Genomic DNA, 26,223 nt, shown 5'->3' with positions numbered 1-26,223 from the left:
CTCTTCTCCCATTTTCTTCCCCTCAGAAGAATGCATGAACTTGGTTGCCCAGAACAGTGCTGCTTTAATGTTAACTGAAAGAAAAATGGTTAGACCACCTTGACCTCTGTGAGAAGTGTGCTGTTGGGACCCTGTTGGAATAGGCGGTGGTCATCGATGGTGGCTAAAATCAATAGATGGAAGGCCCACGGGGGACGTTATCATACATGGATCAGGCTGAGGCCAGCTGAACCCACCAGTGAGTCCTAACGCCGCAAAAAAGAGAGGCGCTCCTAGGGATTAAAACAGGTGTTCCAGCAGAATGGTACATGCATGTTCATAGCATCACTATTCACAGAAGTCAGAAGGTGGAATCAACCCAAATGTCTGTCAGCTGAGGAATGGATGAATAAAATATCCACACAATGGAGTATTATTCAGCCATGAAAAGGAATGTAGTACTGACACATGCTACAAACATGCATGAACCTTGGAAACGTATGCTAAGTGAAAGAAAGAAGCCAGACACAAAAGGCCACGTATTATATGATTCCATTCATATGAAAAATTGAGAGAGACAAAAAGCAGATTCGTGGCTGCCAGGAGCTGGGGGAGGAGATGGGGCGTGACTACTTGATGGGTGCAGAATTTCTTTTTGAGGTGACGGAAAAGTTCCGGAATTAGATAGTGGTGAAAGTTGCCCAACATTGTGAATGTACTGAATACCACTGAATTGACCACTTTAATGTGGCTAAAAGGGTAAATTTGATGTTATGTGTATTTTACCAAATAAAAGAGAAAGAGAAAGTGAGGCAGGACATACCTCCTGATGGGTTGTAACAGGAAGTTCACAGCACCTCCCATGAGGTGGTCTTGCTAAAAAATCCAACTTGGTTACTTAAGCCTCTAGAGCTAACTACGAGTTTAAAGGAAAAACAAGGGGATAGAGGAGCATATTCACAACTTCATGGGGAGGCATTCAGCAAAATCCAAAACGAGGGACATCTGAGGAACAAAAGACCAAGTTTCTTCACAAATAAATGAGAAGAAAAAAAAGAGGGGGGATGAATAGTCAGATTTTAGAAGATTTACAGGACCTACCACCCAAATGCAATGTGCATGTTTGGATCCCAATTTAAACAAATCAACTATTTTTAAAAAGCATTAATGAGACAACCAGGAAAATTTGATGACTGACTGGATTTTTTATGATCTTGAGGAATTACGGTTAAATTTGTAGGTGTAATAATGGTATTATGGTAAAACAAAAAAGAGAGATTTTATTTTCAGAGCTGTATAGTGAGGCATTCACAGATGGAAAGGTAAATCTGGGATTTGCTGTAAAGTAATTCAGTGTGAGGAGGGGGAGGAGAATAGTAATACAGAAGAAACAAGATTAGCCATGAGTTGATAATTGCTTGAAGCTGGGTGTTCTAATTTTGTATTAAGTTTGAAAATGTCCATAGTAAGAAGTTTTTTTAGAAAATAAATTGCAGAGTAGCAAATTAAAAGAACCTCGTCTTGGATATGGGGTAATTTTCTAATCACCAATCCTCTTTGTAAATGTGGGATGTTAAAATTGGACCTAAAGGTTGTAAGGTCAGGATTTTTCGATATTAATGAGGTTTTTTTTCTTCCAGTTTTATTGAGATATAATGGACATACAGCACTTATGCAGATAAGCTTAAGATACATAGCATAAGGATTTGATTTATGTACATGGTGAAATGATTATCACAATGTGTTAGGTAAACATATGGATACAAAATTAAAGAAAAAAATGTCTTCTTGTGATACGAACTCTTAGGATTTACTCTCTTAACAACTTTCATGCATAACATACAGCTGTGGTAATTATATTGATCACATGGTACCTTACATCCCTAGTGCTTATTTATCTTACAATTGGAAGTTTTTACCTTTTGATCACCTTCCTCCAATTCCCCCTCCTCTCATCCCTGGTAACTGGTAACTGCAAATCTGATGTGTAAGATCAGGACTTTTATCCTTTCTGCAGTATTTTAGACTAAAAATTATCATTCTCATAAAGCAGAATGGAGGTTACCTTTAGAGTCAAAAAAAAGTAAGAATGAAAGCTAGAATTTTGAGTATTTACTGTATGCAGTGTTTTAAGTGTCTTACATGTATGAATTTCTTGTTCACAGTCTTCTGCTGGCTTCTCATCCCACTCAGTAAAATACAAAATCTTCACCATGGTGTGATGTCCAGCGTGAATCTGCACCTGATATTGCCTTCCCTGCCTACTACATGGCCTCCCCTTATTCCTTGAACACAGTTGGTGCTCTCCTGCCTCAGGGCCTTTGAACTTGCTATTCTCACTACCTGGAATATGCTTTCCCCCACTGAACTGCGTGGTGCTCTCCCTCACCTCGTGCAGGTCAGACTTTCCCTATCTCCCTCCTTATGTAACACAGGTGTGTACCTGTACACCCACCATCACTCTCCTCCCCTTCAACCCTTTTCCCCTGCTTTATTTATTTTTCTTAGCATGTATCACCTCCTGAGAAATTGTTTGTTTATTGTCTGTCTGCCCCCAGTGGATTACAAACTCCATTAAACCTGGGGCTTTGTTTTATTCACAGAAACATGTTCTCAGAACAATACCTGACACATAGGAATGTTCACTAAGTATTTATTGAATGAATGCATAAATGTAATCCACATAAAAAGCCATTAGGTAAATGTACCCGTGTTTCTTTGGGGGCTGAAATATATGTTTTCATAGTGGCCAGGACCTTCCTGGGTTACCTGGATCTAGTGAACCTGGGCCAAGATGCAGAGCAGTGTAGGAAGATCTGCCCTCCTGGTCCCTTCCAGCCTACAGCAGGGACAGCTAGAGGAGGTGGCCTACAGCCCTCTTGAGTCTGGGATGACTGCTTTTTTCCGGAGAAGAACGAGATTAGGTAAAGGTCCTATTGAGGGCTGGCAGCATCTCCTGGAAATAAACTTGGAAGAAGTGACATAACTGAATAGAGTGTTTGGGGAATCATAAGAATGTTGTGTAATGTTCAAGGTTCCCAAATGAAGGTATTCTCAGGGGAGAGCTGGACAACACACAGATGGACTGAAATTCTGAGTGGCAAACATCCCACTGAGCAGCACTCTGGAAGAGGAGGACCAGGCCCTGAAAGCCGTCAAATGTATTTTGAAGAATTTCACTCCGACCTGAGATGATCTCTTCAATTATTTTTCAGGTTGCTGTTCAAAGGAACCTGGGTTTTCTTCAAAGGAAGCCAGGTGGCCAGGTTGCCTTTGGAACCCAAGTCAGGCAACTAACCGTACTTCAGAAGCTGGACTCTGTGTCTTATGCCTCCACCCTAAAACTGCAACAGAACTGAACTTCCATATATTGTAGAAGAAAGTAGGGAGCCTATTTGCTTAAGAAACAGCATGGTTGAAATAATGGAACTCTGAGAAGGAAACTGTCTCATGTTACCAGCTGCTCACTTCCTGAAAAGCTGTACAAAAAAATAACATGTTCTTTATCTGAATGTTTAAATCAGCCGGGTGATCCTGCTGATTAAAAGATCCCTATGGGAAATATTTTGGCAAAGTAAATAATCCTTACTTTGTAGATTCAAAAACGAAACACATTTCTATACTTCCCATTTTCATGTAGCAGTGTCTCTCTTTACATCAGCCAGTTTCAGCTCTGAAAGCCACCTTGCTGAATTTCAGCGTCAGTTATGCCAAATAACCATCTCTTGGCTGTAAAATGATTTTCCTGCAGGCTCTCAAAGACAAGGATAGATGGCATTCCATTGGGGGTAGTCCCAGCTCTTTGTTTTAGCAAATATTGGCACTGCTGTAGGAAACAGATCCAGATACTGTTTCTTCCTAACTCATCTTGGCAATCCTGAAGGTTTGGAGAGATGTAGTGCAACAGAATTGGGAAAGCGCCCTTGCCACTGAATTAAGAAAGACATACATCACGGTGAGTCATGTTCATAGTTAGTTGATGCTTGTAAAAGTCACAAAGTAGTAAATAACACACTGTGATCACAAAGCACTTTCAAACAGAAATAAGATACAAGGGGAAAGAGAAAACAACTGAAGAAAAATGTGCTTCAAAAAAATTCTGATTACTGTATGAAACTCTTTTTTAAGATCCTTTCTAATCTAGATGTTAGTAATAGCAAAGTTATCATAGTTTTATTCAGAAAATGAGGGAATATTTACTGTAATTCAAAATTAGGATAGACTGATGAAAAGGACTCAAAGTCATCATACCTGGTCCTTTCTGGAGAGTAATTGGCAGAATATAGCTCATGCCTCCAAAAGTTTATATTCTTTCACTCAAAAATTGGAGGGAATTTATGCTATATAAATAATCAGATGTGTGCCCAAAATTATGTATAAAAGAAGTTTATTGTGAAGTTGTTTATAATAGTGAAAATATTGAATATGACAACCGTGTAAACATTTATCAGTCATAAACTATTTAACTAAATCAAGGTACATCTGTGTTCTGGGATATTTTGCAGCCTATAAAGATGACAATGTAGAACTATATTTTCTTATGGTGGTTTTTAAAAAGCAGTTACAAAAACTAATTTGTTACAAAAACAAATTATTTTGATAAAAATTGTTATATAACTTACATATGGTATTATATAAATTATAAACATTTTTATAAAAATAATATAAATACAGATGTGTATATTACGTTAAAACAGTAGTTATCTTGGATGGGGAAATTCTAGGTGATTTTAAGTTCCTGTTTCCTTTCTCTATTATCTGCTGGTGGTGTTTTACAATATACTACTTCTGTCATCAGGAGGAGGACTAAAAATTTTTTCAAGTTTGTAGAAAGGAAGTCACAGATAAGTTTTTATCAACTTCTCTTACAAAAGCCAGGGCCCCCCAGTGGGTGAGAGGCGGAGAACAGGACAGGGCGGAGTCAGTGCAGATGGAGCCTTGAAGGTAAGACATAGGGACGAGGCACAGGGTTCAGGTGGCTTCCAAAACGAGTTACCCGCCCATCTGTCCTTACCTGAACAGGCCTCCTGTTCAGCGTAACTGATGTCATAACTCCTGTTTCAGCGACACTCCTTCCTGTACCCTGGCTCTGAGGTGGCCATGAACTTGGCAGCACCCAGAGTATCCCAGTATCTACTCAGGGAAAAAAAATCGTTCTTATATAATAACAAGAACAAAACAAAAATAGAAGGAAAATTGTAAAATATGTTTATTACTTTCCTAGAAAGGCCATAACAAATTACCACACAAAACCTTGGTGGCTTAAAACAACGGAAATGTGTTCTCTCAGTTCCAGAGACCAGAAAGTCTGAAATCAAACTGTGGGCAGGGCCGTGCTCCCTCTGAAGGCTCTAGGGGAGACTCCTTTCTGGCTTCTTCCCGCTTCTGGTGGCTTGTTTAGCATTAGCTCCAGTCTCTGCCTCTGTCTTCGCATCACCTCCTTCTCTGAAGGTGTGTGTGCCCTTGTCTGTCTCTTGTAAGAACGCTCACATTGGATTCAGGGCCCACTCTAATTCAGTATGATGTCACCTCAATCCTTACCTTAGTTACATCTGCATAGACCCTATTTCCAAAAAAGGTCACATTCTGAGGTTTGGTGTGGTGACGTGAATTTGGGGGGTCTGTTCAACCCACTACAGTATCATAGACAACATTTGTCAGCAAGCAGAAACTATGACTAGTATTTACCTTTTTAAAAGGTGGGTGAAGGCAGCATATGATAAATATGAAATTTTTATGAGTCAACAAGGACAATTTCGAGAGCCATGTTAAAAAAAAAAAGACAAGGTGAAATACAAAATGTTTAAGAGACTATATAAATGATGTTCAAACCTGTGGGAAAAAAAAGAGATTAATTTCAGTAAAAATATTGCTTGAGGTCATACACATCAAATTTTGGTGATTTACTTTGTATGGTAGAATTAGATATCTGGTTATATTTTCCTATAAATCTTGATATATTGCAAATATTCTATAATCAACATTTCACATTTGAAGTTGAAAAATTTTAAATAAATATTTTATTTAATAAAGTCAAATATAAAAATAACAAAAACATTTTTAAAAGGTGGGTGAAGGCAGGCAGAGGTTGGCAGGGGCTCAGAAGCAGATCTAGATGGCCCTGTAAGCCCTGCCCTCTATTCCTGTATCAATATTTTAGCAGTCAGAAAGCTGCTGCTGAGTTAAGATCAGATAGATTCCAGAATTCAGGAAGATAAAACCAGGAATTAGAGAAAACCAGCAAGGACAAAGAAACAGTTAGGCAGGAATTGGTTAATGATGTGAATTAGCAAAGAGAACATTATAGCTGCTATCAAAAATACAAATATGCTTAAGGGAGATGATTAAGCAAATGAGAGAATTCAGGTGCTAAACTAAACCTCTGTGAGATAATTGAAAAAAACCATCAACCTTATTAAATAATGATCAGGGTCATTGGCCTCAAACGAATTTCTTATAGCAAAGGAGCAATAAATGGGTCCTCTGTAAACTGCACTTATATTAATTCTCAGTGGTGGTTGCTTGGGTTTTCTACTTTGTGAATGATCAGTGACTCTCCCACAACCCAACTTATGTGCTGTTTCCCTGTCATCCAGTAGTGTAAAGTCGAAGAGTGAAGATCAATGTGAGTGTTACACTTTTAAAATGTCATTAGACAGGGGCATGTGCAAAAAAAGTAAAGAAGATGCATCACAAAGATGCAAAGTTGTCAGAAAGAGATGCCTTTCAGATTCTTCTTCTAGTTGGAGATGATTAAGAGTAGAGTGTATTATCTTTTGCTTTCTTTTCTAAAGCTGTGCGGTGGTGCTTTAGGACAGAAAGCTTCATAGTTAAGTGAGAACACGAATTTGGTAGTAATCTAACATAACTCCTCACTGGTCACCAAGACTTTCAGGGACACTCAAGGTGAGAAGGGAACTTAGAAACCTGTCCAATTCAAGTTCTGACTGCAGGTGAGAGGTACAGGGTCCAGAGATGTAGGTGCCCTTCCCAAAATAACTTGCTTGGGCCAAGCTAGGCTTAGACTGAGGAATCCCAAGTTCTTGGCACATGTATACCATCGGCTTTGACCATTCTCATCAGGTAGCATTACTTTTTTCTTTTCAATATAATTTTATTGAAGTATAGTTGATTTACAATGTGTTAATTTCTGCTGTACAGCAAAGTGACTCAGTTATACATGTATATATGTATACAGTCTTTTCCATATTCTTTTCCATGATGGTTTGTCACAGGATATTGAATGTAGTTCCCTGTACTATACAGTAGGACCTTGTTTTTTATCCATGCTATATATAATATTGATAGTTTGCATCTGCTAATCCCAAACTCCCAATCCATCCCGCCCCCAAATCCCCTCCTCCTTGGCAACCACAAGTCTGTTCTCTATGTCTGTGAGTCTGTTTCTGTTTTGTAGATAAGTGCATTTGTATCATATTTTAGATTCTACATATAGGTGATATAATATTTGTCTTTGTCTGACTTACTTTACTTAGTAGGATAATCTCTAGGTCCATCCATGTTTCAGGCAGCTTTTCTTAAACACTCAGACTGTCAGTGTGAAGTGCTGCTCTACCTTGAACAAACCATTCTAGTTTTGCATTTGTGTGTTAATTGACTGTGAGTGGCTAAAATAATATTTTTAGTCAGAGCTAGATACCCAGTAGTGCTGAATAAATGGTTTCTGAATGAATAGAATGCAAAAGGGACAGATGTGCCAAAGACAGATATCCACCCTCTCCCCTTGGTCTTGGGAGACAGTTTGGCCCACCTTCCAGCTTCCTTTGCACTTAGGGGAGGCCATGTGGCCAAGTTCTGGCCAGTGGCATGTGAGCAGAAGTCACGAGAGCCGCTTCCAGGCTTGGCCCATAAAATCCTCTTGTGCTTGCTCTTCACTCTCTTCCTGCATGTGCCAGCTGAATGGAGAGGACACGGAGGACCCAGAGGCGCACAGCCACATAGGAAGAGGGCCTGTGCCCTCAGACGGCCCCAAAGAGCACAGACTCCCCTTAACCCTTTTCTAGACTGTGAAACAAGAAAGTAAATGTTCACTGGGTTAAGCCACTGAGTCTGGGAGTTGTTTATTATAGTGGTTAGCCACCCTGACTAGGTTTGTGTGGGTGGTTAAACAGAACAGGCCCACAATAGTTTAGGGGTCCAGCATTCCCAATGTGATAGAGCAAAGCTTGGCAATGGCAGTTCCCCTTTGCTCCCAAATGTTTCTACTGCAAACTTGTAGATTTCTCATTCCCTGCTGACCAGCCTCACTCCAGTATCCCCTAGACCTCTCTTCCTGTTTCCTTTCTGTCCCTGCAATCCCCGCCCCCCGCCCCCGACAGAGTAACTGTAGACTTTGGAACCTTGACCTGAATTTAAGAACTCACACCACAGAGACTAGGTGGGGGGCAGCAAAGCTACTTAGCTTGTCAGTTCCCTGGCACAGGCCTGGCCTTAAACATACTTCTCACATGAGGATTATTATGCCCCCAGATCAGTGGCATGCATTTCACCCTGTGCACATCCTGCTTCCCTAATAAGACTGTAAGCTTTTGTCTTGCACATCTTTGTATCCCAATGACTGTCACCAAATGGGTGCCTACTTTGTCAGTGATGGTAGTTGAGGCTGACATGGATCAATAGGAGTCAAAACTGCAGGGATCACCAAAGAGCCAAACCACACAGTGTGCTCGAAATACAGGGCTGGTTATTTTTGTGTAAAAGATCAAGAAGAAGGAGCATCATACAGAGAGACAAAACTAATACTTCCTTTCCCCCTGAAACTTTGCAGAGAAGATAAAATGTGAGCAGATTTTACAATTTCAAAAGCTGTGGGAAGAAGGGCATTCTCTCCTGCAGGAGGAGGTTGAGTCATGAATAAACAAGCTCAACAGCACAGAGGAGGTGTGAACTGCAGTGGCAAGTGGAGTGATTGTGAGTTTGAATTCTAACTCTGCCATTTACCAAGGGCATGTCCATGGGCACAGGGTATCACGACCCTAAACTTCAGTGTCCTTATCTAGACAATACACAATGGAGGTAATACCTACTGCACAGAGTTGCTGTGAGGAGTAAATGAGATAGTGCCTGGAAAGGTCCCAGCACAGAGCAGGGTTCAGGACGCTGCAGCTCCTCTAATGAATGCCACGTGTGATCATCACCATCCCCGTGTCCGAAGCAACTTTCAAAGGATTATAGACTAAAAAGAGAACAAGGGTAAACTCTCCCTCTTCATGAAGTATCAGTTGGTTCATCATCACCAAGACTGGTAGGTATTAGATTGCAAATTTGGCCATTCATGAAGGTATTTTGCAGAAGCCTTTGGCAAAATGTCTCAATTGCAGAGTCATTTAAATTCTAGCGACTACGCCTGTTTTGAACTAGCTAGGCTTAATTCTTCCTCCTAGATAATATGACTTACATCTTAATTTATGTCAGATTTTTAATACACTGTTGATCCTGGATTTCTTTTTTTTTTTTTTTTTTTTTTTTGCTTAACCTTGGAGTTCCTACCACAAATTTAAATTTCTTGTAGCTAATATGAGCAGAAACTTTCCAAAGGAAGGATGCCAAGGTTCTGACCTGTTTTCTTTCTTGCTAATTTTGGATAGATAAAAGGAATTGCCATGGGAGAAAATATCAATACTTGTGTTCACCTCACACCAGCTGACAGTGGCAATGTTTTAGTAATATCTTTCATTCCAAGTTACAATCTTATATTTACAGGGGTAAGCCAGATTATCACATGAAGGGCCCAGAATGTACTACTGTAATGTTACTTCATAGTTATACATTATTCATGGAAAATATCACTAACTGTACTGCACAACGGCAGTTGCATTTTTAGTTTTTCCTTCCACTTGTCTGATGTCCATTTCTGACACAGGTTGTGTTAGGCTGTCTAACCAATTACCCCACAACTTAGTGGCCTGAAACAGCATTTATTATCTTAGAGTCATTTCTGGGTCAGGAATCCATGTGCAGCTTAGATGTATCCTTTGGCTTGGGGTCTTTCACAAGGCTGTGATCAAGGAGGTGGCTAGGGCTACCATCATCTCAAACCTGAACCAGAGAAGGATCTGCTTTAAGCTTGCTTGAGTGGCTGTGGCAGCCCTCAGGTTCTCACTGGCTGTTGGCTGAAGATACCAGTGCTTTGCCACATGAGCTTCTATATAGGGATACAACATGGCAGCCCTCTCCAAGGGGAAGAGAGCAAGAGATGGAGAGAGAAGGTAAGTGCTATGGTCTGAATGCTTGTGTCCCCCCCACATTCATGCATTGACACCTAACCCCCAAGGTGATGGTACTAGAAGGTGGGGCCTTTGGAAGGTGATTAGATGAGTGCAGAGCCATCATGAATGGGATAAGTGCCCTTAAGAAAGCCACTGAGAAAGCTCCCTTGTCCCTTCTACCCTGTGAGGATACAAAAAGAAGCCAGTAGTCTGCAATCCAGATAAGGGCTTTCACCAGAACCTAACTGTGCTGGCACCCTGACCTTGGACTTCCAGCCTTCAGAACTGTAAGCAGTAAATCTCTGCCATTTATAAGGCACCCAGTTGTATGGTATTTTGTTGTAGCAGCCCGAACAGACTAGGATAGTAAGCAAGACAGAAGACATTGAGTCCTTTTGTAACCTAATCTTGGAAATAACATCCCATGACTTTTGCCATATTCTGTTTGTTAGAAGCGAGTTACCAGATTCAGTCCACACTCAATGAAAGGGGGGACGAGAAGTCATCTTGGAACTTGCCTAACTCAAGAGAATGCTTTTAAGGCAGTCCTTCTCAAACTAATCCTGGTGAAGGACCAGCTTTTATCCCCGCAATCTGTTATTATAGGTCAATACTTTTGTACAATTAAAAAAAATATTTCTAGAAAAATTAAGTAACAGAAGTATACAAAATCAAACCCACTGACCATGGCTTGGTTGTTGCAATAATGTCACATTACTATAAATATTTCTAAACACTCTAAGTTCTGTTCCTTACCTCTAGAAACAAAGTTTGTGGACTGATCCCAGTTTTGGACCATCCTTTGAGTAGCACTGATTTAAGGATTTTAATAAACACAGATGACTTTTCAAGGCTTTTACAAGGCAATGTATTATATTTTTCACTTGGCTATTCCTAGGTGGAGGTATTCTAGAAAAAAACAAAAACAGAAAAAAACCAACCAAACAAAAAACCCATTCTCACTCTACTCTCTGCCTTTCTAAAAATGCGAGCTTTTGTTATGTCGAAGGTCAAAGGCATATAGGATTGATTATGAGTCTCCTGCTTAATATGTTGCCTCAAGGTCCTTTCTGTGCCCTCCTTCTCACCAGTCCATAAGCCACACATTTGAATTGAGCAGTCTGACAGATATTATGATTATCAACTCATATTTTAAAGGTCAGCCCCTTCCCCAACTATGTTAGGAAGGAAGTTTGAAGGTGCTTCCTGTTCCTAGTCCGTTTGGATCCCTCAAAACGCATCTCAAGCGTAAATGCCTCAATTCAACTGAAAAAAAATGTTTGAGCACTGACTGTATGCAAGGTTCTGGGAGATAGCACCTTGAGAAAGGTACCATCTCTGTTCTCACCTGGTTTACGGTACTTCCTTTATAGTCATTTATATCTCTGAAATATTTAGGCATTTGAGAACATTCTTTCCCTCCCTAATGAAATCATAAACTTACGGAGCAAAAGTACTCCATTTCCTATCCTTCACAGCATCAGGCAGTTCAGTGAGTCCTCAGTAAACACTGAGGTAAATGTCTGAATTCAGCAGACATTAACTAAGCCCTGTCCATGAATTAAATGCTGTGAACAGGGCTACTGTCCCAAATCTCACTAACCCGGCAAGCCTCTCTTTTCCAGCCTCTTCACCAGCCCATAAACCCACCTTCCAAAGCTTAAAGCAGAAGGGACTTTTAAGAAGGCTGCTTCTGCTCCCCTGGTTCTCACTGGGGAAACTGACATCTGGTGTGAAGTTCTCATAACACTAGCCCCAAGACAGAGGAGAAAACCAGGTGGAGGAAGGGGCCTTTAAAAACAAGTCTTAACAAACAAACAGAAAAAAAACAAAAACATGTCTTGCTCAACTTCTTACACAACTGCCAACCCTCAGGTAGGCATCCCCACCTTCTCCCTCCTTACCTGACCACCCCCCCCAATCCCCCAGGAAGGGAGTGAGAGTTTGTAAAACCTACAATGGCAAGGCCCAGTGCTGGGTACCATTCGGGCACAAAGGTGAGCCAAACAGGTTTTATGCCCTCAAGAATTTATAATGGGCAAATCAGATCAATTTCAACTACAATGCAAAGTGAAATGTGCCAAGTGTTGCAATGTTGGAATATGGAGCAATCACTGTGGGAGAACAGATGGCGGGAGAGAACCACAAATGGTGAAAATTCAGAGGCTGTATCTTTGGGTTAAACCTTGGAGAATAGGTTAATACAAATAATGGGTAACACTCAGAGACTGCTTCCTACCTATCAAGTGCTGTGGTTGGTGGTATACACACACCTCATTTGGGGCTCACAACAGGTGTGCTGAGGGGATGCTCTTATTAGTCCCATTTCACAGTGAGGAAACTGAGGCACAGCAAGTGACCATTTTGTCCAAGGTCAAGGCTAGTAAGCAGTGGAGAGGGGATTTGAACTCATGCGTGGTAACTCTAGCGCTGGTGCTCTTAATCCTCACTTCAGAGGCAAAGGAGTCCGTGACGGCAGGTCTAGCCTCCTGCAGGGGTAGCCCAGGACACAGACAGGAGCCTGTGAAGCTGGACAAAACCGCGGGGGGGGGGGGGGGGGGAGGGGGGCGGGGCGGGCAGGAAGGACCAGAACAGCACTGTTTGATCCTTAGGCAGCTGTAGAATTTATGTCAAACTGGGCTTTACATATAATATCTCCTCTGACCTCACCACATCCCTATTGGACAGGTACCACTGTCCCCATTTTATAGATGAGAACTGAGGCACAAAGAAGTAACTTATTCAAGGTCACACGGCTGGTAGAGTGGCTCTGGGATCTGCACCTACTGTGCCAGCTCAGTGTTCTCACGTGGGTGGAAGCCCTTTGCATGCTGCCCAGTGTCTCAATTCCCCACCACCACCCGCAGTCTACACATCCTTTCCCTTACCACCCACCTTTACCCCAGATCCCCTACTCCCACCCCGCGCATTCAGCCACAACCGTCCAGCCCACGACCAAAGGGCTGGGAGCCACTCCGCGCCCCGGACAACTTCTGCTCCCAGAAAGCTTTGCGTTCCCCCCGGAATAAAGAGCCTTTGAGCCCGGGAGCCCCGCCCCGCGCGGGCTCCTCCCACGGGCGCGGGCCTGGGGCGGCCGTGGGCGTGTCCCTGGCGGCGGCGCCGGCGGCCCGGGGCGGGGCCTGGCTGCAGCGCGGGGCTGCGGGGCTGTGGGCAGCCGGGCTGGCGAGCTCAGCGCCCAGGTGGTTCCTCCTCCGCTACTCTGGAGTCGCAGGCACCGGGCCGGCTGCGGTGGGACTGCCTTTGTGCCGGGCTCCGGGGGCCCACGACGGCCGCTGCGCGCCCGGGTCCATTGTTTCTGTCTCTTCCGGGCAGGTGCCGGCGGCGCGCAGGGGCCGCACGTGCCAAAGCGGCTGCCGGAGCGCAGGGATCCGCAGGCGCCCGCAGGGGCGTCCCCGGGCGCGCGGCGGGGGATGAAGTACCTGAAGCCGTGGTGGTCGGACGGCGGCAGCCTCCTGCACCTCACCATCCTGCTGAGCTTGGCGGGGCTGCACCTGGACCTGGACCTAGACCTCTACCTGCTGCTCCCGGGCGGCCTGACGAGCCTCGCCTACGAGCTCAGCTCCTTCCCGGCCTCGGGAAGGTGGGGGCACGCCGAGTTGCTGCACCCCAAGGGCCGGGAGCGGGACACCGCGGCGCCGCCGGAGGGCCGGCTGCTCCGGGAGGTCCGCGCGCTGGGGGTCCCCTTCATCCCCTGCACCCGAGTGGACGCGTGGCTGGTGCACAGCGTGGCAGCCGGGAACGCCGACGGGACCCACGCGCTGCTAGGCGCCGCCGCCGCCTCGTCGGCCGGAGGAGTGGGCGCCGGCGTGAACGTTAGCCAGGCTGCACCGGGTGGCGGCGGGGATCCCAGGGCGGCTCCCAGTAGCCCCTTGGCCGCCGGGGAGGAGGAGAAAGCACCCGCGGAACCGACGGCTCAAGTGTCGGACGCCGGCGGATATGCTTGCGAGGTAACAGGAGCGCGAGACGCGAGCGGGGTGCTGGCGGGCCCGGCCGGGAGCCCTGGAGGGGGCACACCTGCGTTCTTCCACCTTCCGTCCCCGGGAGGTTGGGGGTTCGCGCACGACTGTGCGCCTCTCCTTTTTGTGAATCCCAACGAAGGCTCTTAGTGCTGTCGCGTGGCTCTTAGGCTTCTGGGAACGAAGTGGGTGAAGTCATCCGTTAGGTTACAGAGAACACCTTTCCTGTGTTTGACGGAGATCCAGGGTAGTTCGGGGGTGGGGAAGGGGGACGGTATGCTGGAAATGTTCTGGCTCCCTCTCTTCGTTCGGTACCTCGTGTAAGCTGAGATGTCTTTTTCTGGAACTGAAGGAGGCCTTGGCCTCCGGGAGGATGCACGTTTCTCTTAAGAACCACGCATCCGGCCCAACGCGGTGGTCTCCTCCGGATTTTAAACCACTGCAGTTCGTTTTTTGTTGCTTCCTTGGATTAAGGAGCTGTGGTCAGTGTCCGCTCCGAGGCCAGCAGACGGACCTGCTCTTACCTAACCATCCCCAACGCCTAACAATCCGCCTACCCCCCGCAACTTGTGTAATCCCTTTTTAGCATAAAGAAAACAGGTACCCTGACAGTCACCTAGTGACTAACAAGTTCCCCTTGGTTTGTAGGTTCAAGCCCTTCAGTTTAACTTACTTTTAAAACCAGGTTCACTAAGATCTGTTGACTGAAGTATCTGGTGCTCCCAATGGTGAGTTGGAGTCTAAAGACACAGCACAGCAATTTCCACAAAATCGCCTTATCCAGAGTTCCTTCAGAGGGACCTTTTTAATTTTCTCTTGGCCGAAACCTTAGTATTAACAGTTGGTATTGATCAACAGAAGTTCCTTGGACATTGTTTTGTGGAGTGCAGTCTTACGCAAAATGGGAATTGGGGCCAGACTGGTTTGTTTGTTGCTCTTCAGAATTGCCCTGTTTGTGTAGGCAGTTGCCAGACGGGCTTCTCCACCCTCTCCTGGAGGGGTCATTGTGCCTAAGTGCTGAGTGATTCAGTGTTATGCAGATCTGATCCCTTCCTTTTCCTGGGGCCGGAACTAATGAAGTGGGGGTTGGTGAGGGTCTTGGGCTCCTGTCTGTTCACAACATGCGGAGGGGAAGATTCTTTGAGCTCACTTGCCCAGTCTCTACCCTGTTGTGTGGTCTCACCTGAATCCCCTGCCCCTATAGGAGTGGTGCGTGCTGTACTGCTACCTTTTACGATTCTGTGACTTACAGGGATGAAACCCAATGCTGAATGCTGCCCCAGATGGCACGCCGCCTCCATCACAGCTGAATGCCAACCAGCCTGCAAAGTGTGCAGGGACCTGGAGGGAGACGAGGCTGCTCACTCTTCAAGGACTTCCCTCCCCCGCCCAGCCTCTCCTTGTTAATACCTAGTTAGACCAGCAAACCTGTCATGGGGGAAGCTCTGGGGACCTAGGCCCAGCGAGACCTTGGATGCACTGAGCCCAGATTTTCTAGGGGAGAGGGTGAGGTTCACACGAGGCCATTCTTCTGGTCTTTCCTTCCCCAGCTGGCATGTGTGGACCTGCCACACAGGACCATGGTAGCTGCTGGGATGACTGGTTTTGTTCATTCTGGCAGTGATCAGCTGTTGAGCACCTCACGGTTTTCACAGCCAATCCACCTTTATCGGTAACACCTTTTACATGCCACTTGTAAGGTCCACAAGCCAGGCATCCTTATATCCAATTGGTACTTACGGAAAATAGAGTCCCAGCGAGGTTGGGGGTTTGGCTAAACCAACACAGTTAATTAGTGCCAGAAGTGGATCTAGACCCTGAGCTTCCTGACTCCCAGGCTGGTACATTAAGCATCTACGCTGTACTGTGGTTTTGTATGCAAGCTTGCAGCTGGAAGGCAGTGCCCCCCACTCCTGACCCCAGCACTGCTGCTCTCCAATGCTGGATCGACTTTTAAAAGCAGATTATATCATCCATAATACCAAAGTTACAGTTTGAAACCATGACTCTGAAGAAAATGAGCTGAAAAAACAACACTGGTTTTTGCAATTCACAAACCTGGATGTGGAGGCATCACATAGTAATGTGACCTCATATAGGTTACTTTAATCTCTCCAAGCCTCAGTGTCTTATCTGTTGAGTGGGAAGTAATGCTTTCTTCAGGGGCGTTGTGCCAATTAAGTAGGAAAAGCGTGTGTGAAGTGCCAGCCCAGTGCCAGGGATGTAATTGTTGTTCTCTTTTGCCCCAATTCTCAACCACCCTCCTTAACCTGTCACCACTCACAGCATTCCCTTTTGTCTTGTTTGCCTGTATGTCTGGCTTGGTTGGTTGGTTGTTAACGGGGGTGGGGTGTGTTGGAGCCAGACTGCCTGCTTTGGGATCTCAGTCCTACCATGCATTGCTCTGTGACCTTGGGCCATTTCTTAACCTATCTGTGCTTCATTCTCACCTGCACAATGGGAATAAGGGTACCTACTATGGGGGGTTGTTGTGAGAATTAAACAGTTCATTCCATGCAACAGGCCTAGTACTGTGCCTGTCCCATCTTAAATGCTCAATAAATGTTAACTTCAAAGAGTGAGTGCTGTGCCCCATAGGAACATCGTAGGTTTGTTTTGTTTTAAAATAGATAATTCTGATGGCTTACATTTGAGTTGTAGGAGATTTCAGTTTTATAGTATAACTTTCCATAATTATTGTACATGTGCAGAAATATTTTGGAGTAGGGAATTTTCCAGGTAGCAAAAGAAGTACTGCTTTGGTTTCACTTCTTAGTGGGCTAATTATTAGCTGCAAACCGTATGTGGAATTCCCCAGGGTAGACAGGCTTCCCTTCATAACCACAACCATTCACTGACAGCACAGGAAGCACATGTTCTTCAGAGGTATGTATGGGTTAAACCAAGAAATGAACAGTTGTTGCAAGAATTGAATGTGTGAGCATATTTGAAGATGGGGTGTCTGCTTACAGCCAACATCCGTGTTTGAGAAAGTTGTTGCCACTTTAAAACGGAGAGGGCTTATGGCCATCTTCATGCCTTAGGGCAGACAGGGACCGTCTGCTGGGTGAGGGGTCCCAACAGGACCTGTCCTTTGAATTTACTGTCCTTTGGACTCGGTTTCTTCAGGTCACAGGAAGAATCTGATACAGTCAATATTTGCTTCTAAGAGTAAAGGGAAGAGAAAGAAGGTCCTTGATTGAAAAGTGAAAGTTGGTTTTTGTTTCAAAATCAGAGATAGTCCCTGATGCCTGGGCCATTGGAGACAGATGAAATTTCAAACACTTGCATGTTTTCAGCTCACAACCATGATACAGAAATAGTCTTATATGTTATTACATACGTTGCAGTACAGGGTTTCACAACAGACTTTATTTTAGTTACTAAAATATGCAGTGAAGATGCACCTATGGTCTTCTTTTTTTTTTTTTTTTTTTTTATTTTATTTTTTTGGGGGTACACCAGGTTCAATCAACTGTTTTTATACACATATCCCCATATTCCCTCCCTTCCTTGACGCCCCCCCCCTCGAGTCCCCCCCACCCTCCCTGCCCCAGTCCTCTAAGGCATCTTCCATCCTCGAGTTGGACTCCCTTTGTTATACAACAACTTCCCACTGACTATTTTACAGTTGGTAGTATATATATGTCTGTGCTACTCTCTCGCTTCGTCTCAGTTTCCCCTTCACCCCCCGCCCCCTCCCATACCTCGAGTTCTCCAGTCCATTCTCTGTATCTGCTTCCTTGTTCTTGTCACTGAGTTCATCAGTACCATTTTTAGATTCCGTATATGTGAGTTAGCATACAATATTTGTCCTTCTCTTTCTGACTTACTTCACTCTGTATGACAGATTGTAGTTCTATCCACCTCATTACATATAGCTCCATTCCTATGGTCTTCTTATGGGAAGGGATGGCATGGGTCACTGTGTTAGTGTCCTAGGGCTGCTGCAGCAACGTACCACAAACCGGGTGGCTTAAACAACAGAAATTTATTGTCTCACGATTCTGGAGGCAAAAGTTGGAGATGAGGTTCTCAGCAGGGCTGCTTCTGAGGGCTGTGAGGGAGAACTGTTCCAGGCCTCTCCCCTAGCTTCAAGTAGTTTGCTGGCAATCTTTGGCAACCCTTGGTTTCTACTGCATCACCCCAGTCTCTGCCTTCTCCCCATGGCATTGTCCCTGTGCACATGTCTGTAGCCAGATTTCCCTCTTTATAGGACACTGGTCATATAGGATTAGGGGCCCACCCTACTCATCCTAACTAATTACATCAACAACGGCCCAGTTTCCAAATAAGGTCTCATTGTGGGGTACTGAGGGTTATGATTTCAACATATGAATTTCGAGGGACCCAATCCAATCTGTTACGCAGTCACCATCTCCCCTTTCTGGCAACTCTAGGGGTGTTCAGCTTGCTTATCAAGCAGGCACCAGTTGTTGAAAGCTAAGTCAGCTGTTCCTGGAAGCAGCTGGACTATGTGTAGGAGCAGCAGGACTTGGTGTAAGTTCATGAGCAAATCTGGGTTTTTTGCTGGCTTGATGTGCCACAACCCCGAGGAATCTCATTCCAAACTTCTTCCAGTCAGTCCTTCACCTCAAGTGGTAGGTTACAGAGAGATCATCTCTGCAGTGTGTGAATCTCCTCTTTGCTTTTCTACTTCTCAGCCCAACTCAGAATCGGAGTGCAGGGCCCAGGCCAGCACTGGTGAGCAGACTCAGGCAGGCTGTTCTAGTGGTCAGTATGCCGGGCCTGGAGTCGGACCAGCTGGGGTGGCTGTAGGTCTTAGCTCATAGCTAGCTGACTGGTTATATGATCCAGAGCACAGTTCTTAACCTCCCTGTGCCTTGGTTCCCATATCTGTAAAATAGGATGTAAGAGTACCCTTCGGGAGCGGATGTGAGGGTTAAAAGAGATAACGCAGGTTCAGCAGGGTTGGTATGTGGTTAGCCCTCAGTAATGTTAGCAGCTGCTCTTAACTCAGTGGGGGCTCTCTAATGTCCCTTCCCACCTTACTCCTGTGCATTCTGCCGCCACCCGCAGGTTTTCATAGCACACCTTGGTCCTCTCCATTTTCATCTGCGGAGCCTCCACCTGCTTCTCATTATCTACCAATTTGATATTTTGTCTTTCAAAGCTCCCCTTTTGGCCAGTGTGACTCCCCTAGATGAGCTCATCTCCCACAGTTCCTCCACCTATAGCCTACTTTCCTGCTATAACTTTCTCCCTTCCTCTTCCCCAGACAGCCCAGTGCTTTCCTGCCTTTTACTTTGTTACCTTTGCCCAGAATGCCTCCTTTCATTCCTCTCAAGTCTTCTACTGTTAAATTGTGACTCCTCTACACTATCACCTCATCTACAAGCATTTCTTGTTCTTTCCTTTGAGCCCTTTTGCACTTGGTGACATTTCTTCTACGGGACTTGCATCCTCTACTTCGAACCGCAGTGTCTTGAGTGTAGGAACTGGATCTTTGCTTTAACCTGCAAGTGGCGCCCAGAGACAGGGTTGGGAGCAGGGGCTAGTTCAGCCAGAGTCTGTTGAGAGTGCCTCATCCATCCTCCACGTTGGCTCTGCAGAACTTCCAGGATGCTGAGAGCTTGAATGTGCTTTGGGAACTTCAAGGTCAGAGTCCCAACTAGAAAGTAGGTCGTATCCGAAATCCTGATGGGCCATCTGACCGCTTAATGCCAATTTGAGTGGATGAGGCAGTGGAAAGCAGACTTTCGGGTTGGCATTATAATTAAGCAGGTGGTGAAACTCAGGTTGCCTAAAGTGATATAGCAAGTTAGTGACTTTGCCCAGAATAGACAGGTCACTGTTCTTAAGCACTGAGTAAATCATACTTCCCTCCCACCCACTACAAAACTTAAAATGTAAAAACAAGCTTTTCCTGTTGGTGGTAGCCTTTCAGTGTGAATAGTTTATTCTCAAAATCTAGTTAAGGACCTACAGTAATATTCAAATACACTTCTGGGCAGCTGACGCAGGCTGAGGCTCGGTACATACCTCGGTGGTTTCTTGCTGAGTTGCAGGTGGTGGTTGGCAGAGTATGGACAGTGGCCTAGAGGCAAGCCATGGCCTTTGGAGAATGAGTGCAAGTGGGTTCCCGTCGGCATCAGCCAGGGTTCTCTAGAGAGCAGAGCCAGACTGAGGGGGGTTTGTGTGTATTATTACCTTTTTTTAAGAGACTTATTTCAGGGAATTGGCTAGCGTGATTGAGGAGGCTGGGCACATCCAAACTCTTTAGGGTAGCCAGAAACCACCAGCAAGAGCTAATGCTGCGGGCTTGAGGCAGAATTTCTGACGCAGGGGAGCCTCCGTTTTGCCCTTAAAAGCTTTCAACTGATTGGATGAGATGAGGCGCACTCAGATTATCGAAGATAATCTCTTTTACTCAAAGTCACCTGGTTGGTTGCTGCTGTCTACAAAATACCTTCACAGCAACGCCTAGGTTATGAATTCTAGGTACTATAGCCTGGCCACGCTGACACGTAAAACTAATCATCACCCCAGCCATTGGTATCCAGATTGTAAAAGTAGAATATTAACCTCTTTCTGGGAGAGTTCTTTGAGGATTAAATAATACTGTATGTTAAAGGGCTAGTACAGTTCCTGGGATGTTAATAGATATTCAACAGATGATTTGCTCTCAGTGCACCTTGAGCCGGGGTTGAATCCCCGGGAAGCCCTGTTTTCCAGAGGAAATAACGGAAGACTGCTAGGTCATGAAGGAGGCCTTGGGCTTGTGGAGGAGGCAGAACCCTGAAGGCTCATCTCAAGGAAGAGCTTCTTAGCCTTTCTTCAGAGCTGAGTTTCTCATCCCAGTGACTGTATCAATTACCTGGTTGCTTGTTACAATGTAGATTTCAGGGCCCACCCCAGACTGGCTGAATCAGAGCCTCTCAGGTGGGGCCTGGGATCAGTTCTGCAGTTTATCAGGCCTCCAGGTGATTCTTGTGCTGCCCAAGCTTGACCTCAGTGGTGGTGTTTCTCCCCCAGGGCCTTTTGATATCCAGCAACCTCTGAATGGAGAGAGTGCCTGGCTGAAAACTGCCTTTCTGTCCATTTAAGGCCCAGAAGAGCTCATGGACTGGGTCAAAGTTACCTGCTTGGGCAGCGGGACCTGGGCTAGTGCCCTGGTTTGCCAGCTGTTTTTGTTTTGTTTTAAATAAAGTCCTCTGTGAATTAACATGAGTTTATTATTTTTTTATAAATTTATTTATTTATTTATTTATTGGCTCTCTTGGGTCTTCATTGCTGCACACGGGCTTTGTCTAGTTGCGGCGAGAGGGAGCTATTCTTCATTGTGATGTGTGGGCTCCTCATTGCCGTGACTTCTCTTGTTGCGGAGCATAGGCTCTAGGCACGTGGGCTTCAATGGTTGTGGCACATGGGCTCAGTAGTTGTGACACACGGGCTTAGTTGCTCCACAGCATGTGGGATCTTCCTGTACCAGGGATGGAACCCCTGTCCCCTGTATTGGCAGGTGGATTCTTAACCACTGCGCCACCTAGGAAGTCCTGCTAGGTGTTGTTTTAAAGTTAAAGCCAGATCTCTCTAGTTTCTTGCTGGGGGTGGGGAACTAGCTTGCTCAAAAAAAAAAAAAAAAAACTAATAATGAATGCAGAACTAACTTGCAAATAAATGCAGTTTGAAACTAACTCATGCTTAAGTTCTAGAACAGGCAAAGCTAAGGTAAAAATATGAGAACAGCAGAGAACTTTCTGGGGAGGTAGAAATGTTCTACTTCACAGTTGAGGTATGAGGTAAATGGGTGCCTGCATTTGTCAGAATTGTACAGCTAAAGTTTATGCATTTCTGGCTGGTGTAAATCCTACCTACTGTGAAAGAATAATTGAATAGTGGGGAGGGGTGGCAGTATTAGTGTTATAAGAATGGCAAGTAATTGTTTACGCTACTAAATAACCAAGAGATCACTGAAGAAATCAAAGAGGAAATCAAAAAATATCTAGAGACAAATGATAATGAAAACACAATGATCCAAAACCTATGGGATGCAGCAAAAGCAGTTCTAAGAGGGAAGTTTATAGCGATACAATCCTACCTCAAGAAACAAGAGAAATCTCAAATAAACAATCTAACCTTACACCTAAAGAAACTAGAGAAACAAGAGCAAACAAAACCCAAAGTTAGTAGACAGAGAGAAATCATAAAGATCAGAGCAGAAATAAATGAAATAGAAACAAAACAATAGCAAAAATCAATAAAACTAAAAGCTGGTTCTTTGAGAAGATAAATAAAATTGATAAACCTCTAGCAAGACTCATCAAGAAAAAGCGGGAGAGGACTCAAATCAATAAAATTAGAAATGAAACAGGAGAAACGGCCAGTGCAGAAATAAAAAGCACCAGAAGAGACTACTACAAGCAACTATATGCCAATAAAATGGACAACCTGGATAAAATGGACAACCTGGATGTAATGGACAGATTCTTAGAAAGGTATAACCTCCCAAGACTGAATCAGGAAGAAATAGAAAATATGAACAGACCAGTCACAAGTAATGAAATTGAAACTGTGATTAAAAATCTTCCAACAAGCAGAAGTCCAGGACCATATGGCTTCACAGGTGAATTTTATCAAACATTTAGAGAAGAGCTAACACCCATCCGTCTCAAACTCTTCCAAGACCCTATGTGTCCCCCAGAAGCTGACCACTGCAGAGTTTGCAGTGGTCAGCTTCTGGGGGACACATAGGGACTGGAGGGGCAAACCAGAATCAGTACAGTGTCCAAGAGCTGGCTATCAAGGGAAAACACCTGCAGCCAAACCCTGGTTCTGTCACTTACTAGCTGTGTGACTTAAAAAGTTGCTTAACCTCTCTGTGCCTCAGTTTCCTCCTTTGTAAGAGGAGATAACAACAGTACCTACCTTACAGGGATGCCAAGCAACTTAAGTGAGATCATGTATGTGGTGCCTTGCCCACAGCAAGTGCTCAATAAACATGAATTGTAATTATTATAAACTGCTGCTGAAAACCACCCAGGCCAAACAGGACACAGTCTCTCTTTATCTAGCTCCTCATTTGTCTCTAGACCTGATGACTCCAGCTTGCCTCTAGCCTAGGGACAGACCTCAGAATTCTTTGGCCTTCTCGCCTCTCCCTCTGATGTCATCTGTCTCGTAGGCCCCACACTGTTCTTTGTCTTTGAAGGTTCATGCAGCCCTAAAGGTCACATTAGGTCTCAGTCCTTCCTCCGCCAGATGACTAAATGAAAGGCCCAGCTAAGCCAGCTGGGATGGTTCACGAAGAGTGTTTTCAGGATCAAACTCTCCACCATACTCTTCAGGTCCCAATACAGTATAGTAAGTGCAGACTCAGAAATCATGTTGCCAGTTATCAGCAACTTTAGAGGCTTAGCAAAGAGAGGAGAAAAGCCCAGGTTTGCTTCTTTCCTTCCCTTCCCACTACCTTCATTGTCTCAGAAAACCTTCACTCCAGGCTCAGCTCTGCTCCCTATGTGGTGGCAAAGGTGAGTTAACAGCTGGAGGACGGGTGTCAGAAGTTTACAGCCCTGGTTACCAGGGGGCAGTGGTGGGGGGTAGGGATAGATTGGGAGTTTGGATTTGACATATACCCACTACTGTAATTAAAATAGATAACCAACAGGGACCTACTGTACAGCACAGGGAACTCTGCTCAGTATTCTATAATAACCTAAATGGGTTGAAAAAGAATAGATACATGTATATATATAACTGAATCATTCTGCTGTACACCTGAAACTGTAATATACTGGGTTGGCCAAAAAGGTCGTTTGGTTAATGCATACGTTGTTCAGTAAAGTTCCTGGTGAAAGTGAAAAGTGTCTTATTTTTACTTAAAACTGAATGAACTTTTTGGCCAACCCAATGAAATAAAATTTTTTTTTTTAAATCCAATAAAATAAAAAAAATTTTTAAAGCTGTTTACAGCCCAGTAGAAAAGAAAAGACCCAAATAATTGTGATTTTACATAGAATAGAAGGAATGTCATAGGAGAAACCTTAGAAGCCATGGGGCTTTAGAGACAGAAGAACCCAGCTTTAGCTAAGGGGCCCAAACTGAGAAGATTCTGGATCCATGCAGGGGATGGGGTGGTTGGCTCCCAGCAGCCGGGGCTGTGGTGGGGAGGGCCTGGCTTTCCAGCAGCTGCCAGTACCATACACGCCCCTGGGTGTTTAGTTGTGATGAAGTGCCCCAGCTCACAAGTTTACGATAGCTTCCTGTGGTGAGCATGGACTCTTTCTTCTCCTTTTTAAATTGAATCCCAGCCCCATGAGAGTAAAAATCACCTACTACACACAAATAAAAAGTAACTTAATGATGGGTGTAGCTTACCCATTCTTTATGAGCATGGGCCATAAATCTCCAGTTTATACAACAGTGCTTATAAAACACATGTACTGTCTACTTAAGCTCCATGTCAGTTGAGTTGAGGAAAACAGGAAAACCAGAGCAAAGAGACAGTAATTACTGGTTCCTAGGCGCTGAGATCGCTTTGGCTGGGGGTTCTGATTGAGTTGTCAGCAGTTATTAATTGCAACACTTGAGAATCAACAAGCAGTAGAAGGGAGTAGTGATTGATGTCTGTATAGCATCTTAAAATGTATAAAGTGCATTTTCTCAACTAATTTCTTAAAATGTGAATTAGAAATATTACCCTTTCACATCACAGACGAGGAAACTGAGGGTCAAAATGGCCGAAGGTCACACACCTGGTGGGAGGCAGATGGACCTATTTTACTCAGCTGTTTTTGGACCTGAGCCTTTCTAGCCACCAGGCTTTTGTGGGGCCTTACAGACTGTGCAAATTATACTATTAGAGCAATAGGCCTTTTTTACTTTCTAAATAGAAATGTAATATTGGACCCTCCACCCCTCTCTGCCTTGAGATCCTGCTGTTCCCACCTCTCCACCCGCCCGCCCCCCTCCGCCCCCCACAGGCCCAGATTGCTAACTGTCACAGGTTGAGTTCTCTTGGAAGGGGACTCTGAGCCCAAGTTTCGTGGGCAGGATGTTTGTAAGGGAATACCTTTGGGATTTACAGCTGTGGAAGGAAGTATAAGAAAACAGGTTGGACAGAAGTAGAAGTGAAGGTGTGGAGCAGGCTGACAAAGCCAGGAGCTCTGGGGCTAAAGTGGTACATCACAATTGTCCCATGATAGGCTGAGGTGGCCAGGCCTTTGGGCTCTCCCTGCTCAGTCCTGGGATGTGGGTGCCCTGGGAAGGGTGTGACCCTAGGTGAGGCGGCCCTGGGTAGGCGAGGTATTCCGTAAAGGCCCAACTGGAGGCTGTCTGCCCGCAGGTCCCCAGCAGCCACCACGAGTCCATCCTCGAGGGGCACCTGGGTTGCACAGCTCCATGTGCGTTTTGCTCACCTGGGGAAATTCTCATTCATCACTTCTTACTACACCTGTTTCTGTTAGCTTATAGTAGGCTCTCGATAAAGATAGTTGAATGAATAAGTGAAGGACTAGCTAAAAATATACTCACTGGATAACTAAGGCTGTGCAAGTTAAAGTATCTCTCTTCCCCAGGGCCATGGCATTCAGTCAGTGCTTTTTATTCTGCCATCAAGATTCTTGATAGTCATACGACCTCCTCCTTCCCCTGTGCCCTCGTGGATAGGGTGGCCATTGGGACAGTCGTGGTTTATGCCTGTTGTCCAGCTTAATTGTTAACAGCATACTCTTACCTTCTCAGAAGTGGACTGGTTTGGCTGATACATCATATAGCCGCTATTAACAGACCCTCGGAGTGTCAGAAAGGGCCCTCTCCTGAAACCAGGCTTTCAGCACTGGGGTGAGTTGCCCCAGCTCTCACTTCTGCCACTTCTGCCCCTTTCTGTGGCTGCAGAGGAAGAAGAAGTACCTGTAGGCAGCAAAGAAAGCTCAGATTCCTGCTCTGACCATGACTTTCCTCCCCTTGGCCCTTTTACTCCTCATGCCCCCATTTTTAGGAGTACTCAGGCATTCTCCCAATGCCTAGAGTCTCTCCCCCACCACCAGCTAGAGCTCTGCTCCTACTGTCTTCATAGT

At 44.9% G+C, this 26,223-nt stretch overlaps 1 protein-coding gene and 1 long non-coding RNA gene across 3 annotated transcripts in view; one reads left to right on the top strand and one right to left on the bottom strand.

The window, feature by feature from the left end:
* Positions 1-5,213: 5,213 nt before the first annotated feature.
* LOC130852390 (uncharacterized) lies at positions 5,214-15,064 on the bottom strand. Its single transcript, XR_009053341.1, has 3 exons — positions 13,649-15,064; positions 9,027-9,175; positions 5,214-5,811 (listed from the first exon to the last, which is right to left on the bottom strand). It is a non-coding gene; the product is annotated as an uncharacterized LOC130852390 (long non-coding RNA).
* NFE2L3 (NFE2 like bZIP transcription factor 3) overlaps positions 13,325-26,223 on the top strand; it is a 41,996-nt gene continuing 29,097 nt past the window's right edge. Inside the window, exon 1 of one of the 2 annotated variants that reach the window (XM_057733391.1) lies at positions 13,325-14,176. In XM_057733391.1, coding sequence (XP_057589374.1) covers positions 13,640-14,176 — 537 coding nt within the window. In that variant the 5' untranslated portion in view covers positions 13,325-13,639. The remainder of the gene's footprint in view (positions 14,177-26,223) is intronic. The other variant, XM_057733390.1, reaches the window with a different exon arrangement.

The sequence above is a fragment of the Hippopotamus amphibius genome, chromosome 4 (genome assembly GCF_030028045.1).
Source record: "Hippopotamus amphibius kiboko isolate mHipAmp2 chromosome 4, mHipAmp2.hap2, whole genome shotgun sequence".
In the NCBI taxonomy this organism is placed as follows: domain Eukaryota; kingdom Metazoa; phylum Chordata; class Mammalia; order Artiodactyla; family Hippopotamidae; genus Hippopotamus; species Hippopotamus amphibius.
Note: the sequence above shows the minus strand (reverse complement) of the source record. Positions and strands in the feature narration are given on the sequence as shown.